This window comes from Camelina sativa, chromosome 6, assembly GCF_000633955.1.
Source record: "Camelina sativa cultivar DH55 chromosome 6, Cs, whole genome shotgun sequence".
Lineage (NCBI taxonomy): Eukaryota > Viridiplantae > Streptophyta > Magnoliopsida > Brassicales > Brassicaceae > Camelina > Camelina sativa.
Window position 1 is genome coordinate 14,942,947 of NC_025690.1, and position 13,866 is coordinate 14,956,812.

At 37.3% G+C, this 13,866-nt stretch overlaps 4 protein-coding genes and 1 long non-coding RNA gene across 5 annotated transcripts; 2 read left to right on the forward strand and 3 right to left on the reverse strand.

The window, feature by feature from the left end:
• Positions 1,084–2,913, forward strand: LOC104791438 (heat stress transcription factor A-7a-like). Its single transcript, XM_010517328.2, has 2 exons — positions 1,084–1,574; positions 2,121–2,913. Exons 1-2 carry the CDS (start codon positions 1,317–1,319, stop codon positions 2,694–2,696), a joined length of 834 nt encoding a protein of 277 aa, XP_010515630.1. The 5' UTR covers positions 1,084–1,316; the 3' UTR covers positions 2,697–2,913.
• Positions 4,614–5,951, reverse strand: LOC104791439. The gene is made up of 2 exons (XR_768913.2): positions 5,752–5,951; positions 4,614–5,242 (listed from the first exon to the last, which is right to left on the reverse strand). It is a non-coding gene; the product is annotated as an uncharacterized LOC104791439 (long non-coding RNA).
• LOC104791440 (calmodulin-like protein 9) lies at positions 6,161–7,471 on the reverse strand. Its single transcript, XM_010517329.2, has 4 exons — positions 7,307–7,471; positions 7,050–7,210; positions 6,877–6,954; positions 6,161–6,445 (listed from the first exon to the last, which is right to left on the reverse strand). Exons 1-4 carry the CDS (start codon positions 7,380–7,382, stop codon positions 6,305–6,307), a joined length of 456 nt encoding a protein of 151 aa, XP_010515631.1. The 5' UTR covers positions 7,383–7,471; the 3' UTR covers positions 6,161–6,304.
• On the forward strand, positions 9,733–11,261 carry LOC104791441 (myosin heavy chain kinase B). Its single transcript, XM_010517331.1, has one exon. The coding sequence runs from the start codon at positions 9,851–9,853 to the stop codon at positions 11,105–11,107; it is 1,257 nt and encodes a 418-aa protein (XP_010515633.1). The 5' UTR covers positions 9,733–9,850; the 3' UTR covers positions 11,108–11,261.
• Positions 11,765–13,545, reverse strand: LOC104791442 (bifunctional endo-1,4-beta-xylanase XylA). Its single transcript, XM_010517332.2, has 2 exons — positions 13,345–13,545; positions 11,765–13,242 (listed from the first exon to the last, which is right to left on the reverse strand). Exons 1-2 carry the CDS (start codon positions 13,439–13,441, stop codon positions 12,014–12,016), a joined length of 1,326 nt encoding a protein of 441 aa, XP_010515634.1. The 5' UTR covers positions 13,442–13,545; the 3' UTR covers positions 11,765–12,013.

The window sequence follows — 13,866 nt, forward strand, 5'->3', positions numbered from 1 at the left end:
TAATTCGTAAATCTAAACTATCGTGTTATAAGCCAGATGTTGAGCGCTAACACGTACCAGGAGGCATCGCCACTATGCATCAAGTGTCACTTAGCATTTTCGACACATGTCCGAAGGATTATCTGAAGCAAAATGGTGGCTACGGAGCCTACTGTTTCTAGGGAAAGTCCAAGCGAACGAATTAGGATGCGTTCTATATGGTCAAACCAAAACGATATAATTTGTTTGTAAGTGAATTTGCTATTATATTTTTCTTTATAAGAAAAAATTAGGTTCTCCGGATGTTTTAAAAAAAACAACAACGATGTTCTGCTCCAGATACTGTTTCAACCGGCCAATTCAGACAGAACAAACTGATAAAGATAAACAAATATAGTTAACTACATAAAAGAGTAAAACTTATTCTAATAATAAGATTTTTATACTGTAATTGGCATTTAAAAATCTTGAATATTTGCTTTATACTCTTGCGTTTACAAAGTTCCTTTAGGTTTTTTTTTTTTCTTTCAAAATTTTGAAAATTTCTTATTTACATTTGTTTCACAGCTAGAACTTTTATAAAACAGTGACTATCTTTGTAAAAAAATGTCTAGATTATTGCTAGTCAGAAATTAGTGGAAAAACCTTTCTAATTGACGGAAACTTTGTAATTCTTGGAATATATATACTTTTGTTGGGTTTTTATATCCGTGTAAACTTGGGTTTTAAACTAGAAGTCGAGAACCAAAACCGTTTTGCCAGAGAAAAAGAAGAAGAAGCATAGAACCAAAACCAAATGTCTAGACGGACCGGCCGCCACATCAACATAAAAGCCAGATTGAACCAATTAGGAATCGCCATTGCATTACTCTTCTCTAAGTCGTATATTTGTCAATAAAATAACAAATCGGGCGGGGGTCCTATACTTCTTTTGTGAAACCATACCGTACAGCCCGCAAATTTCTAGTTCCAGAAGTTTCCACTCTACGAAAATGCACCAAACCCTTTCCAGAAGTTTCTTATTTCTAAGGCTTAGTGTACTATAATATTATTTTTTTCCCAAATTTTTTAATCAAATTAGTGTCATCACTCTCTTTCAACTCTTCCTATTTAAGCCACCTCAAATAGCTTACGTGGACATTACCTTCCTCACTTTTGCCCCCCCTTCTCCTCATCAACTGACATAAACGAACTCAATCTCCACCGAACCAGTTCATATATTTCAAAAATTCCCAAGATGAAGCCAATTTTGGAGATCGGTTAAATTTTGGCATCATTGTTTTGATCCAACACCCGCATTATATTATTACCAAGAACCTTGTCTTAATTCAAAGGCGATGAATCCGTTTGTACCGGAAGGCTATGATCAACCACCACCACAACCAATGGAGGGATTACACGAAGTTGGTCCACCTCCGTTTCTGACCAAGACATTTGAGATGGTTGATGATCCAAACACAGACCAGATCGTATCTTGGAACAGAGGAGGCACTAGTTTTGTCGTTTGGGATTTGTATTCTTTCTCTACGATTCTTCTCCCTCGACACTTCAAACACTGCAATTTCTCAAGTTTCATCAGACAGCTCAATACTTATGTGAGTGTTCTCTCTTATCTCTGTTTCATCTTCTTGTTCTATCTTCTCCTGAGTGACCAAACACGAAAAAACAGAGCATTGCTCTGTTTTACCCTTTTCTTTTACTTTCATCTTATTATATAGTTTGCTGGAAAACTACACCAAATTGCATTTTTACTTGGTAATGTGAACAAAATTTCAATTTTTTTTTACTGCAAAAATCCGTTGGTAGCTTCCTATTCTAGAAACATCGAAAATGTAGATTCCATAAGGTAGTGGACTAAAAGAAGGTTTAGTAAGTTCCAGAAGCTTGTCTCGTGTCAACTTGCGTTGTAAAATATTCGCAAGAAACCGTCATCAATCTTATCCCAATACCAATACCAATTGTTTATTCACTAATCAGCTTTAAGGTTGCCCACTTGTATATAAAAAAAACATTGAAAAAGACTCACTCCAATAATTGATGTTTGTTTATGTCAACTTGAGAATATGTTAAAGACTTTCAAAACCTTATCAGATTCAAAATTGTGAGTGAGTGAGTACTAAAGTGCAAAACAAAACAAACAGGGTTTCAGAAAGATAGAAGCTGAGAGATGGGAATTTGCAAACGAAGGGTTCTTGGTGGGACAAAGACAGTTACTGAAAAACATCAAGAGAAGAACCAACTTCTCTTCATCATCATCATCATCATCATCATCAACTCCATCAGGCCATGACGCTGCTTGCAACGAGCTCCGCAGGGAGAAGCAGGTGCTAATGATGGAGCTGATGAGTTTGAGACAGCAGCACCAGACTACGAAAAGCTACGTCAAAGCTATGGAACAGAGGATAGAAGGAGCTGAGATGAAACAGAGGCAGATGATGTCGTTCTTGGCTAGAGCAATGCAGAGCCCTTCGTTTCTGCATCAGCTGCTCAAACAGAGGGATAAGAGGATTAAGGAGATCGAGGATGAGACAGCAAAGTGGAAAAGAGGTTCTTCTTCGGTGTCGGAACTGGAGGCTCTGGCTCTGGAGATGCAAGGCTATGGGAAACAGAGGAGTCTGCTGGAAGAAGATGATCATCATTTAGTGGTAGAGAGAGAGTTGGATGATGGTTTCTGGGAAGAGCTGCTTAGTGACGAGAGTTTGGCTTCTACTTCCTAACTAGATGGATCCCTTTTGGTTTTAGTTGTACTTTTGAAGCTCACTTTCTTCTTTCACAATAACCTTGTTTTTATTGTTTTGTTTTGTCTTATGTTGTTTTACAATAATTTGTTATCAAATAATTAGTAATTTAGTAGTGTAAACTAGAAAACGGTAATGATTATTTTATTTATGTATATATGTGATAAATATGATTGTCGTTACCTTTAGAATTGGACCCTGAACCCTGGACCCATTGATGTTGTTGGCTGATCTCTTTCTCTGTTTTGACTCTTCCCCTAAACCGTTTTTTCAAATTTGATCTGTCTTTCTCACATCATTAATGTCAAGATGAGCTTTCGCTTACTTGAGTCAATGCCAAGACAAGTCCACATNCCTCAAACAGAGGGATAAGAGGATTAAGGAGATCGAGGATGAGACAGCAAAGTGGAAAAGAGGTTCTTCTTCGGTGTCGGAACTGGAGGCTCTGGCTCTGGAGATGCAAGGCTATGGGAAACAGAGGAGTCTGCTGGAAGAAGATGATCATCATTTAGTGGTAGAGAGAGAGTTGGATGATGGTTTCTGGGAAGAGCTGCTTAGTGACGAGAGTTTGGCTTCTACTTCCTAACTAGATGGATCCCTTTTGGTTTTAGTTGTACTTTTGAAGCTCACTTTCTTCTTTCACAATAACCTTGTTTTTATTGTTTTGTTTTGTCTTATGTTGTTTTACAATAATTTGTTATCAAATAATTAGTAATTTAGTAGTGTAAACTAGAAAACGGTAATGATTATTTTATTTATGTATATATGTGATAAATATGATTGTCGTTACCTTTAGAATTGGACCCTGAACCCTGGACCCATTGATGTTGTTGGCTGATCTCTTTCTCTGTTTTGACTCTTCCCCTAAACCGTTTTTTCAAATTTGATCTGTCTTTCTCACATCATTAATGTCAAGATGAGCTTTCGCTTACTTGAGTCAATGCCAAGACAAGTCCACATGAGTGAGCAATCTGATCTGCAGTCTTGCAGAAAAACAGCATCAAAGATGAAGAAATTGCTACAAAGTTCAAGAACAGAAACCTATTTAGCGGTGATTAGCAGTTCCCTTTTCTGCTCTGAAATTCTTTTCCACAGCAGCCAGTTGCTGATCTATGCAACCCCAAACTTTAGACATCAACTTGTGAATTCTTCCCTCTCCATCACAATCCATCTGCAACATCTCCAGCAGCAGTGGCATGAAAACGCAAGAGCTATTGATATGTAAGGAAACTGAGACACAAAACTGAGTCACAAACTAAGACAGGGGTTCTTCANTAACCTTGTTTTTATTGTTTTGTTTTGTCTTATGTTGTTTTACAATAATTTGTTATCAAATAATTAGTAATTTAGTAGTGTAAACTAGAAAACGGTAATGATTATTTTATTTATGTATATATGTGATAAATATGATTGTCGTTACCTTTAGAATTGGACCCTGAACCCTGGACCCATTGATGTTGTTGGCTGATCTCTTTCTCTGTTTTGACTCTTCCCCTAAACCGTTTTTTCAAATTTGATCTGTCTTTCTCACATCATTAATGTCAAGATGAGCTTTCGCTTACTTGAGTCAATGCCAAGACAAGTCCACATGAGTGAGCAATCTGATCTGCAGTCTTGCAGAAAAACAGCATCAAAGATGAAGAAATTGCTACAAAGTTCAAGAACAGAAACCTATTTAGCGGTGATTAGCAGTTCCCTTTTCTGCTCTGAAATTCTTTTCCACAGCAGCCAGTTGCTGATCTATGCAACCCCAAACTTTAGACATCAACTTGTGAATCTTCCCTCTCCATCACAATCCATCTGCAACATCTCCAGCAGCAGTGGCATGAAAACGCAAGAGCTATTGATATGTAAGGAAACTGAGACACAAAACTGAGTCACAAACTAAGACAGGGGTTCTTCAAAATAAAACTTTTTTATTAGACAATCTGTTTAGTAAACTTACAAGTTTCACTCAATCAATTATCTAATCTCTCATGTTTATGGATTTATACACAATCTAAGAACTTCTCAAGACAAAACTCCTTAGTCCCCTTAAGCGTTATGCTTTTCTACAAGAAACCATATAAACTTAATATCTAAGAATTCTATTGCTCTTTTGTGCTAACCTCTACAAGGCTTAGCCCCCTATTTATACACAATAGGTCGTGGCCATACAAGATTAAATTCCTATTATAATCCTAATAGGAATTGTCAAATCTCTTTGCAAATTTCCTCTTTTTTAGAATAGAAAATTATTCTTCATGTTTCTTTTTCTACTAGAAAGGAATCTCTTCATGCTTCTAGACTCTTCTCCAAGCTTATACTCTTCATAATCTTCATGGTTTAAAAATTAATCGCCTTAGCTGCTAACCTTCTTTTAGTTCCATGTTATCTGCTTCGTTGAACTACTTCTTGTGGTACTATGAACTAATGCAGCGACTGCATCAACATCTTCATCTTCATTTATGCCTTTCATAAATGTCTTTTTCTTTTTCTTTTCATCTTGTTGTAAAACTCAGTTAAGAATACATCAACATGGCACGCTGGATATTGATATTGATCGTGTCAAGAAGAAGAATTAATAAGAATCTTACATAGATGAAAAGATGTATACAGAAGTAAACACTCAACAAGGATCCAAAATATTCTCTAATAAGTGTGTTGTGCCCCGTCATAAGAATCAATACATTTCTTAGGCAAAACACATCCGTTCTTCAAGAGCTTATAAATTCCCTAATTTCTTATACTCTTAAAGAGTTAAAGATTGTAATCAATCTGTCCCCCAGCCCATTTATCCAAAGACATGTCGTCTAGACACTACTAAAAGGTAAATATAGCAAGTACCAAAGTGCTACAATCAATGTAAAGATTCTAGCTCAGCTTCACAATCGTTTTCTGTCCACTGTGATGGAACCATGATTTGAGACAGATCAAAAATATCAATGAAAGTGACATGCATGAATCAAGAAACACCATAAATATAGAATCCGTTTGAAAGCCTACTCGACAACAACCGTCGGCAGAAAAAAAGAAAGAAGCAAAGCTACTTAACCTTCAACGATGGGGACTTCTATTGGAAATTGGAGCAACAATTTATAGCAAAGCTGATAGGTTATGAACAACTTCGAGAGATTCAACCGTTTTATTTTTCTCTCGCCATTCACATATCGAACAACCACTGGTTTTGAGTTCTTTACACTGCTTCTTGATTAGGGGGTTGGCAAGTGGCAAATTTTAGTGTTGGAGATGGAACATAACCCTCTGTGACCGAGTCAGATATATCTATTTCCGGTTTTATTTTTTATTTTATAAGCAATTAGTTCGGTTCTATTCACACTTATTCGGCTTTGGTCGGTTTAGAAAATATTAATATATGTTCAAATAGACCATACTTTTATTTTGTTTCAGTTTGGGATTTTTGGTTCGAAAAAAAAAATTGTTTATTGACTCGAAAAATATCATAGATATAAAAGTCACACTCTTATTATATGTTGGGAAAATACGGAAGAAACAAATGATAGGATCTTTCTTTAACATATTCAAAAGTAGTTGTAGTAAAGTGCAAAAAAAACAACTCTTATATCATGGCATTTCACAAAAACATGCTAATAAGAGGCAGCGATCATCATTTTACAGAACTCGTGCATAGAAAGAAAACCATCGCCATCGAGATCAGCTTCTCGGACCATATGCTCCGCTTCTTCCGCAGTTATCTTCATCCCCATGTCCTTCATTCCTTCTCCCAACTGCATTTTCGTTTACAGATAATTAGGAGAAATGGCAACAACAACAACAACTTTAGTAGTTAATAGCTAAATGTCCTTTAAACAGAAACGACATTTTAAAGATAAATAAAAACTAATTAATTCAGACAAACGACATTTTGTTATTTAATAGTATGGGTCAGCCTTAACAATGTGTGTACAATTGACAATTGTTGTGGTGTCGGTCTGTGAAAAAAAAAAACTAAGGACCGTCAGCGCAATGGAGTTGCTTATGAGACAAAAAAAATTTTAGTACCGTGTGGATGATAGATATAATACGGTCTATTGAAATATCCAATCTACATTATCACTTATTATATAACTCTTTGTAATGTATATTGTTTCTACGTTATGACTATGATCTTTGGTTTAAAATAATAAAAGAAGTTGTTGAATTTATAATTTTTTTTTACCTCAAGTGGAGATATGAAACCGTTTCCGTCTCTGTCGAACACTCTGAATACTTCTATTAACTCATCCGATACCGATTCCTATACAAAAATTTTCATTTAAAACTTTTAAAAAAAAAAAAATTACCAAAATCTTGAAAATAATAACGAAACGGTACTTTCTTTGATCAATTTACCTGAGAAGTGTTTTGAGCCATAATATACAAGAAATCATCAAAAGTGATACCACCGTTGCCAAAGATGTCGACATCGCTCATCATCTGTTGCAGTTGTTCTGCCTTTGGATTCTTCCCCATGGACTTCATCACCTTCGTTAGCTTCTCCTTCGTGATGAACCCTGTTTCACACGCAATCATTATAACATCATCGGTCCAATCGATTTGAGTAAAGCTTGTGTAACAAGTAACAAATCGGACAAGAAAGAGAAAGATACCATCGGAGTCTTTGTCGATAAGACAGAAGGCTTCGTAAAACTCTTGGATCTGCTCATCTGTGAAAGCATCGGCCATCTTCGATCGCAAAGAAAAGTCAAAGTCTCTCTTTTAAATTTGATGATTAAAACTTTTCTTAATCTGTTTGTGATGCAGAAGAAGAAGAGGGGGCATCTATCTCATATAAGTACATCAACATCATCATCACCTCTTGGCTCTAGGCTCTTGCCCGGTCAAGGTCAAAACTCATGACCTTGCGTTTTCATTAGTTGTGATATTTTTTTCTAGAGCATGACTCCAGGTCACGCGTCTTTGTTCAAACTTATGACTCCAACGCTTATTTTTTCATTATTTTCATAGAGTTTGGAAAAATATACAAAGAAAAAATAAATTAGGATCTTGATTATTGCGAAAATAAAGGTAGAGTAATGCTCGGGTTTGAAGAGTCAAGTAGTATTAAAATTTAAAAGTCGCACATTAAGAACAACAAGTTGCATTAGCCCTTGATTTTCTATTATTTTGTGTTTCCATTGTGTTTTGTCCTTGATTTTGCATAATTATCCAATCAAAAGAAAAGATAAATTATGTCAACTTCTCTCAAGTTATAGATGATAATTCCATTTCGTGAAAGTGTGTGTTAGATAATAAAGTTTGGAAAGTTGTATGTCTTGTTACCATAACAAGCAAACCAGATTGTATACAAATGGATTTTTAATATTTCTGCAAGTGACTCAAAAGGTATATCACTATGATAAACCGGATTGAGTTAATTAGGAAAACATTCTTCTCCTCGGACAAACATGACTCTCCAGAGCAGTCCAGAAAACGGTTCTGTAAGAGGACGACGTTGTGAATGGATATCAAGACTTGTGTATTAATTATAACCCTTGTCTTCACCTTGGAAATCTTCTTTATGTTTTTGTTCGTTATATGGTGAGAGCGAAACAATGTATAAATGTGATTATGTGAATTACGTTTAATCCGAAACAAATCGTGGGGTCATTTATGTTTGTGTCCATACAATATTAGGGGACTTGGCAAAATATAAAAAGATGTAGTGATCGGTTTAGACTTGAGACATATTATCCTTTTCATAAGATTCAAAAAAATCCAGATAAATATATATTTAAAAAAAATACTAAATTTTTTAATATCAGTTAAGAACGAAACAAATCAGAAATGATAGAATTTGAAATTTTGGATGTTCTTTTTATTCTGAATACGATAACTAGTTTATTTAATAGCCGAATACGGATAAAGAAAGATTGAGAAAAAAATTGGTTTGCTTTGTGTCTACCCTTATACAATATGGTCATCAGAAATGTGGCTAGATAGTATCAAAATGCCCCTCACTAGTCACTACTTTGGTCGTAAGCTGACTGGAGAGAGGGATGTTTATAAAGCGGTGTTATATATTCTTAATTGGGTGTGAGTCGACATTGCCTATGTTGGTACCTAAGCTACATGCTCTTCTCCTTGTAATAGTAGTACTCACTAGTTATCAAAACTCAACAATTTACGAAGAAAACATGGGTTATGTCATATTATCATAAACATTTTATTATGTTTTGATGTGGTAGACTGGTATGAGTCGTAGACATAAAAATTATTCGGAATCGGAGTCACGTGAACCTATACGCTCCACTCCGCTTCTAAGTTAGTGGGGAATGGGAATGGGGATATGTCATTAATTTGTATTTACCTTTTCATCTATTTTTAACTGTTGTTAAGTACAAATATTCCATTTTATCACACTAGTTTAGGTTTAATTATAAAGCCGATAATCTCGATTCCCGTATTATATGGCAGAGCTCCCTGTAAAATAATCTTCATCTTCTCCCACCAATATTAGCAACCAATCATATCATATACAAATACAAATAAACGGGAGAAAAGGACACACACACTAGCACAAATAAGAATGGACCACCGCCTACCAATTTTACAAACAAGATAAACTCATTCTAAACCGTCTCCGGAATATTGTACCATTTGAGAATTAACTCTTAACTCTAATATATAACTAACGATGCTAACAACTAAATTAGTAACTAGGTCTCTGACTCTCTGTTGATAACACTACCGACTTATTCTAACTCACTCGTAACAAATTTGGTATATTAATAGTTTATCTTAATTATCTTCATAATCCGTACCGTAACGTTACAGTATCCACATTATCAAGTCCAATTGACATCGCTGGTCAAACAAGAGACCACATTATCAAATCGGTTACTAAATTTTTATATACTCGCGTTAAATTCAAGACTCTCGAATTGGGTTGGGTTTCAATATATTATAAGATTCCATAACCTTATTAAATATAAAAATGCGCATTAAGAAGAAAAAATGATAAGCCAAAAGGCAAAAAGAGGAGGCTATGGCCATCTGTCAAATGTAGCCGTTGTACCTTCCCCTTCTTCCCTTTAACCCTCTTTTTAAAATAAATACTCTTTTCACAATTCCTCAAACGCTCCATTTTTTGGTTTCTCTGTTCCAAAACTAAAAAAATAACAAAACAAGTCTCGAAACCTCTCATTGATGCGATGGTGAGATCAATCCAAGAAGGAGTCTTGATGTCTTCATCTTCTTCCTCCACAACAAGCAACAATACCGACTCAGACGATTCTCTCAGCCCATCAGCCTCCACCAAAAGCTTCGTCCTCGGAACTATCCGTCCGCCGATCACCGGTGCGTACAAACCACTCGCTGTTCTCTCCGCCCACGTCGGCTCTGTTTCTTCCTTAGCGCTCTGTGGTGAGTTCTTGCTGAGTGCGTCTCAGGGGAAAGATATTATCGTTTGGCAACAGCCTGATCTCAAGATCTTTGCCAAATTTGGACAAGGAGATGGCTCTGTGAAGGCTCTTGTGAGCGTCGGAAGTAAAGTGTTTACGGCGCATCAAGATAGCAGAATCAGAGTCTGGAAAGTTTCTAGGAGAAACTCTGAGAATGCTTTCAGGCTTGTAGATACGCTTCCCACGACTAAAGACTATTTGGGAAAGTTTATGAAACAGAGCAATTACGTTCAGACGAGGAGGAACCATAAGCGTCTCTGGATCGAACACGCAGATAGCATTTCTTGCCTTGCGGTTCACGCTGGGATTATCTACTCTGGATCGTGGGATAAGACTCTCAAAGTCTGGAGATTGTCGGATCTCAAGTGTCTTGAATCAATCAAGGCTCACGACGACACAATCAATGGTCTTGTAGCCGGAGATGGTAGAGTGTACTCTGCCTCTGCGGATGGGAAGATCAAGATTTGGGGGAAAGAGAAGAGAAAACAGAATGAGTCTACTCTTTCTTCTTCTTCTTCTTCTTCTTTACATGTTCTGAAGGCTACATTGGAGGGTCGTGCGGAGGTTTCAGTGAACTCGGTGGTGGTTTCCGGCGACGGGAAATGGGTATACGGAGGAGGGTCAGATGGGTTTGTGATGGGATGGGAGAAGGGAGAGAAAGGAGGAGGAGAGTTTGAGGAGTGGAGATTAGGGTTTGAGATGAAAGGTCATAAGATGGCTGTTCTGTGCATGTGTGTGGTTGGGGAAATGGTGTGTAGTGGATCGGCTGATAAGAGCATTGGGTTGTGGAGGAGAGAAAAGAGTGGAATACTCTGTAAATTCGGAGTCATAGATGGCCATGAAGGTCCGGTCAAATGCTTGCAGGCTTCGCCTAACAATGTCGGTGCTGGCTTCATGCTTTACAGTGGAGGTCTTGACAAGAGCCTCAGGGTTTGGTGGGTCCCAAAACATGACAACTTAGAAGAGAAGAAACAAAGTTTTAAGACATTGTTGATGCAAAAGGTTTGAGTGAAAAGATTTTAGTGTTTGGTGTTCTTTTGTGGGTTTACTTTACATATACATTACATACGTTTTTGGTTTATATTTGTAATTTGTTATTCATTTTTTGTAAAGTCATGAGGGGTTTTTTTCCTCCAAGAAATATATATGAATTGAATTCTTATTTTGTTAACATTTGTGTCTACCAACTGTTTTGGTGCCTAATGATATAGAGTAGAAGTCTTGATGCTTTTGTTACCTTGCTTTGTATTGAAACTGTAGCAATGGGAATGATAGCTTCTGCGTTGGACAAAAATATTGTTTTTCAGCCTCTTTTTGAGCTTTGATCACCGTCCAATTAGCAAAGCAAGAGTTGTGCAACTTTCTCCATCACCGCAATGCTTTAACCATGTCCAATTAATAATAGTTTGTATTATTAGACGCACCCATCATTATGGACCAACCAATTGGTTTGAAAGTGAAGCATATACCCAGCTTTGTTTATTCAAAAATATAATCTATAAAGCAGAATATCGCAGTTTTGTAATATAAAAATGAGATGAGAAAGCTTTGAAGGGATGCATGGAGCCAAACAAAACATAAGTGTATCATGTGTGTATATTCCTGTTCTTATTGAACTTGGAATAAATTAGGTTATCTTAACATATTAATTATGAATCCAGCATCAAAGGCAAGCCAAAAACCTTGAATAGTCAAGTATGTGTCGAACATTATCATCACAAAAGGGTACTCGTATATAATCTACATATATGCTAATTTTGAGTTGGAAACAAAAAAAAAAAAAAACCCTGCCTTTGAGTTACCTTGGAAGGTCAATAGCTAAGCTTAAACTACACTTGTCTGCACATACCACAAGAAGCTAAATACTCCAAACACAAAACTACATGAAAAAAAAAAAAAAATGGATCGTTTGAGTTACTTAGCTGAGAAATGGACCCTCCTGTTCTGATAATCATCTCTTCTAGGCCAAGGGTTTCTGTATTTAGAATGGTGTCCATATACCTTATCTCTTTCCTTGTTTTGCCCACCCCAACCATCACTTGATCTTTTCACATTCCAATTTCCTTGCTTTGTCTCAGTCGCTCGTCGTGTTTGCCAACCGCCTGCATTTGCCCTATGATCTCTCAAAGCTGTATTGTCAGGCACAAAACCAGCTTTCCATGGATTATAACCCTTTGGCTCCCGAATATCACGACTATATCCCTTACTATGCCACTCCTGGTTTTCCCGTCCACCACTGCCCCAAGAGTCATTGTTCCAACCTCTATCACGACTATATCCCTTACTAGACCACTCCTGGTTTTCCCATCCGCCACTGCCCCAAGATTCATTATTCCAACCTCTATCCTCCCATCCCTTGCCAGAGCAACCTCCCCAAGTGGTCTCTTTAGCTGTCTCCTTTCTACAACTAGGCTTGGCTTCCCAAGGATTGTCAAGCATTTCATACTCTTCAGCTGGTACACTCTCAGAACCTCTCGCTTTCTTGTTTTGGTGCCCTGAATTATCATCGTTTCCCTGACCTGAGTTCTCCCAACTGCCATTAACCCTATCTTTAGTTTTCCACTGGTTCTCCCTCTGAGCCTCAGTCGTCCAACAACCCCAAGATGTTGAATCATTTGCTTTCTCATTTCCACAGCTAGGCTTGGCTTCCAAATAACTCACCCTATCTTTTGGATGATCAGCACCACTCTCTGATAGATTCCAACCATTCGATCTATTTCCCAACGCACTGTCTTCCCATGGAGTCTCTTCAACAGGCACTACTAAGTCACAACCACTCCAATTCCTATCTCGCCGCCCACGTTTAAAGCCACACTCTACCTCGGCATCAGGAGGAGCAAAGTAAGCAGTTTCTAAATCCCTAATGAGTTCAGGGTCAACAAAAGTATCCCAATCAACTCCACTAATATAAAGATCCGGATCAGGAAGAGAAACATCACAACGAAGACCATTAACACGAGACCAAAACCTCTTCTTCTCACTATGAAAAGTCTCTTCGCAAGCTGAATCGTTCCAAGTGATAACATTACCACTATACCAGCTCTTAAAGTCAGTAGCTTCAACCACTTTTTGCCATGGTACTGATCCAATCACTTCACAGAATCTCTTTTCCCATACTGGAATCCCATCTTCTTCACCATAACCTTCGGAAAAAAAAAAAATACAATTGTAAGATGCTAAATTAAGCAAAATCAAGAGTAGATGAAATTTGAAAATATTGAAATCAAGAAGGAGAGAGAGAATACCACAAGAAGAAGAAGAAGAAGAAGAGTGACGTTCGCTGTACCATCGCTCAGGAGATCTGCGACGGTTGTATCTCGATCGGTGATTCCACTTTCCCATTGAGAAAAATCTCAAACGGACGGTGATTGATTTTGGAGACAATTAGGGGTCCGCGGGAGAAATTTGGGAACCAATTGCACACACGGAGCAGTGAAGTTGAATCGGTCGGTGGTGGTCTATTCAATTTCCCGTTTCTGTAACGGCCCAAATTTTTTACGTTTGGGTTTAAATGGGCCTTAAGGCCTTGTGACCTTTGTGATCATATGTCCCCACTTCAGTAATTGTGCAAGGAAGATGACCCATTTCCCAATTTTTCAATTAAGTGATTACCAACAACAACAACCCTAGACTTAATCACCCATTTATATAAACTATCCGGTCACAAATGAAATTGAGGACCATTTGCGTCGAATAAAAAGTACTTGCTCACGGGACCAAACTTATCAAACTTACTAGTCATTGAATTTCATAGAACCAGATTTTTT

Bases quoted from the DNA above. Each gene is read 5' to 3' on its own strand.
- LOC104791441 (XM_010517331.1), top strand. From the start codon at position 9,851: ATGGTGAGATCAATCCAAGAAGGAGTCTTGATGTCTTCATCTTCTTCC.
- LOC104791442 (XM_010517332.2), bottom strand. From the start codon at position 13,441: ATGGGAAAGTGGAATCACCGATCGAGATACAACCGTCGCAGATCTCCT. The intron at 13,243-13,344 runs GTATTCTCTCTC...TTTTTTCCGAAG, and splicing joins TTCTTCTTCTTCTTCTTGTG to GTTATGGTGAAGAAGATGGG.
- LOC104791440 (XM_010517329.2), bottom strand. From the start codon at position 7,382: ATGGCCGATGCTTTCACAGATGAGCAGATCCAAGAGTTTTACGAAGCC. The intron at 7,211-7,306 runs GTATCTTTCTCT...CGTGTGAAACAG, and splicing joins TATCGACAAAGACTCCGATG to GGTTCATCACGAAGGAGAAG. The intron at 6,446-6,876 runs GTAAAAAAAAAT...ACGAAAATGCAG, and splicing joins GTTTCATATCTCCACTTGAG to TTGGGAGAAGGAATGAAGGA.
- LOC104791438 (XM_010517328.2), top strand. From the start codon at position 1,317: ATGAATCCGTTTGTACCGGAAGGCTATGATCAACCACCACCACAACCA. The intron at 1,575-2,120 runs GTGAGTGTTCTC...CAAAACAAACAG, and splicing joins TCAGACAGCTCAATACTTAT to GGTTTCAGAAAGATAGAAGC.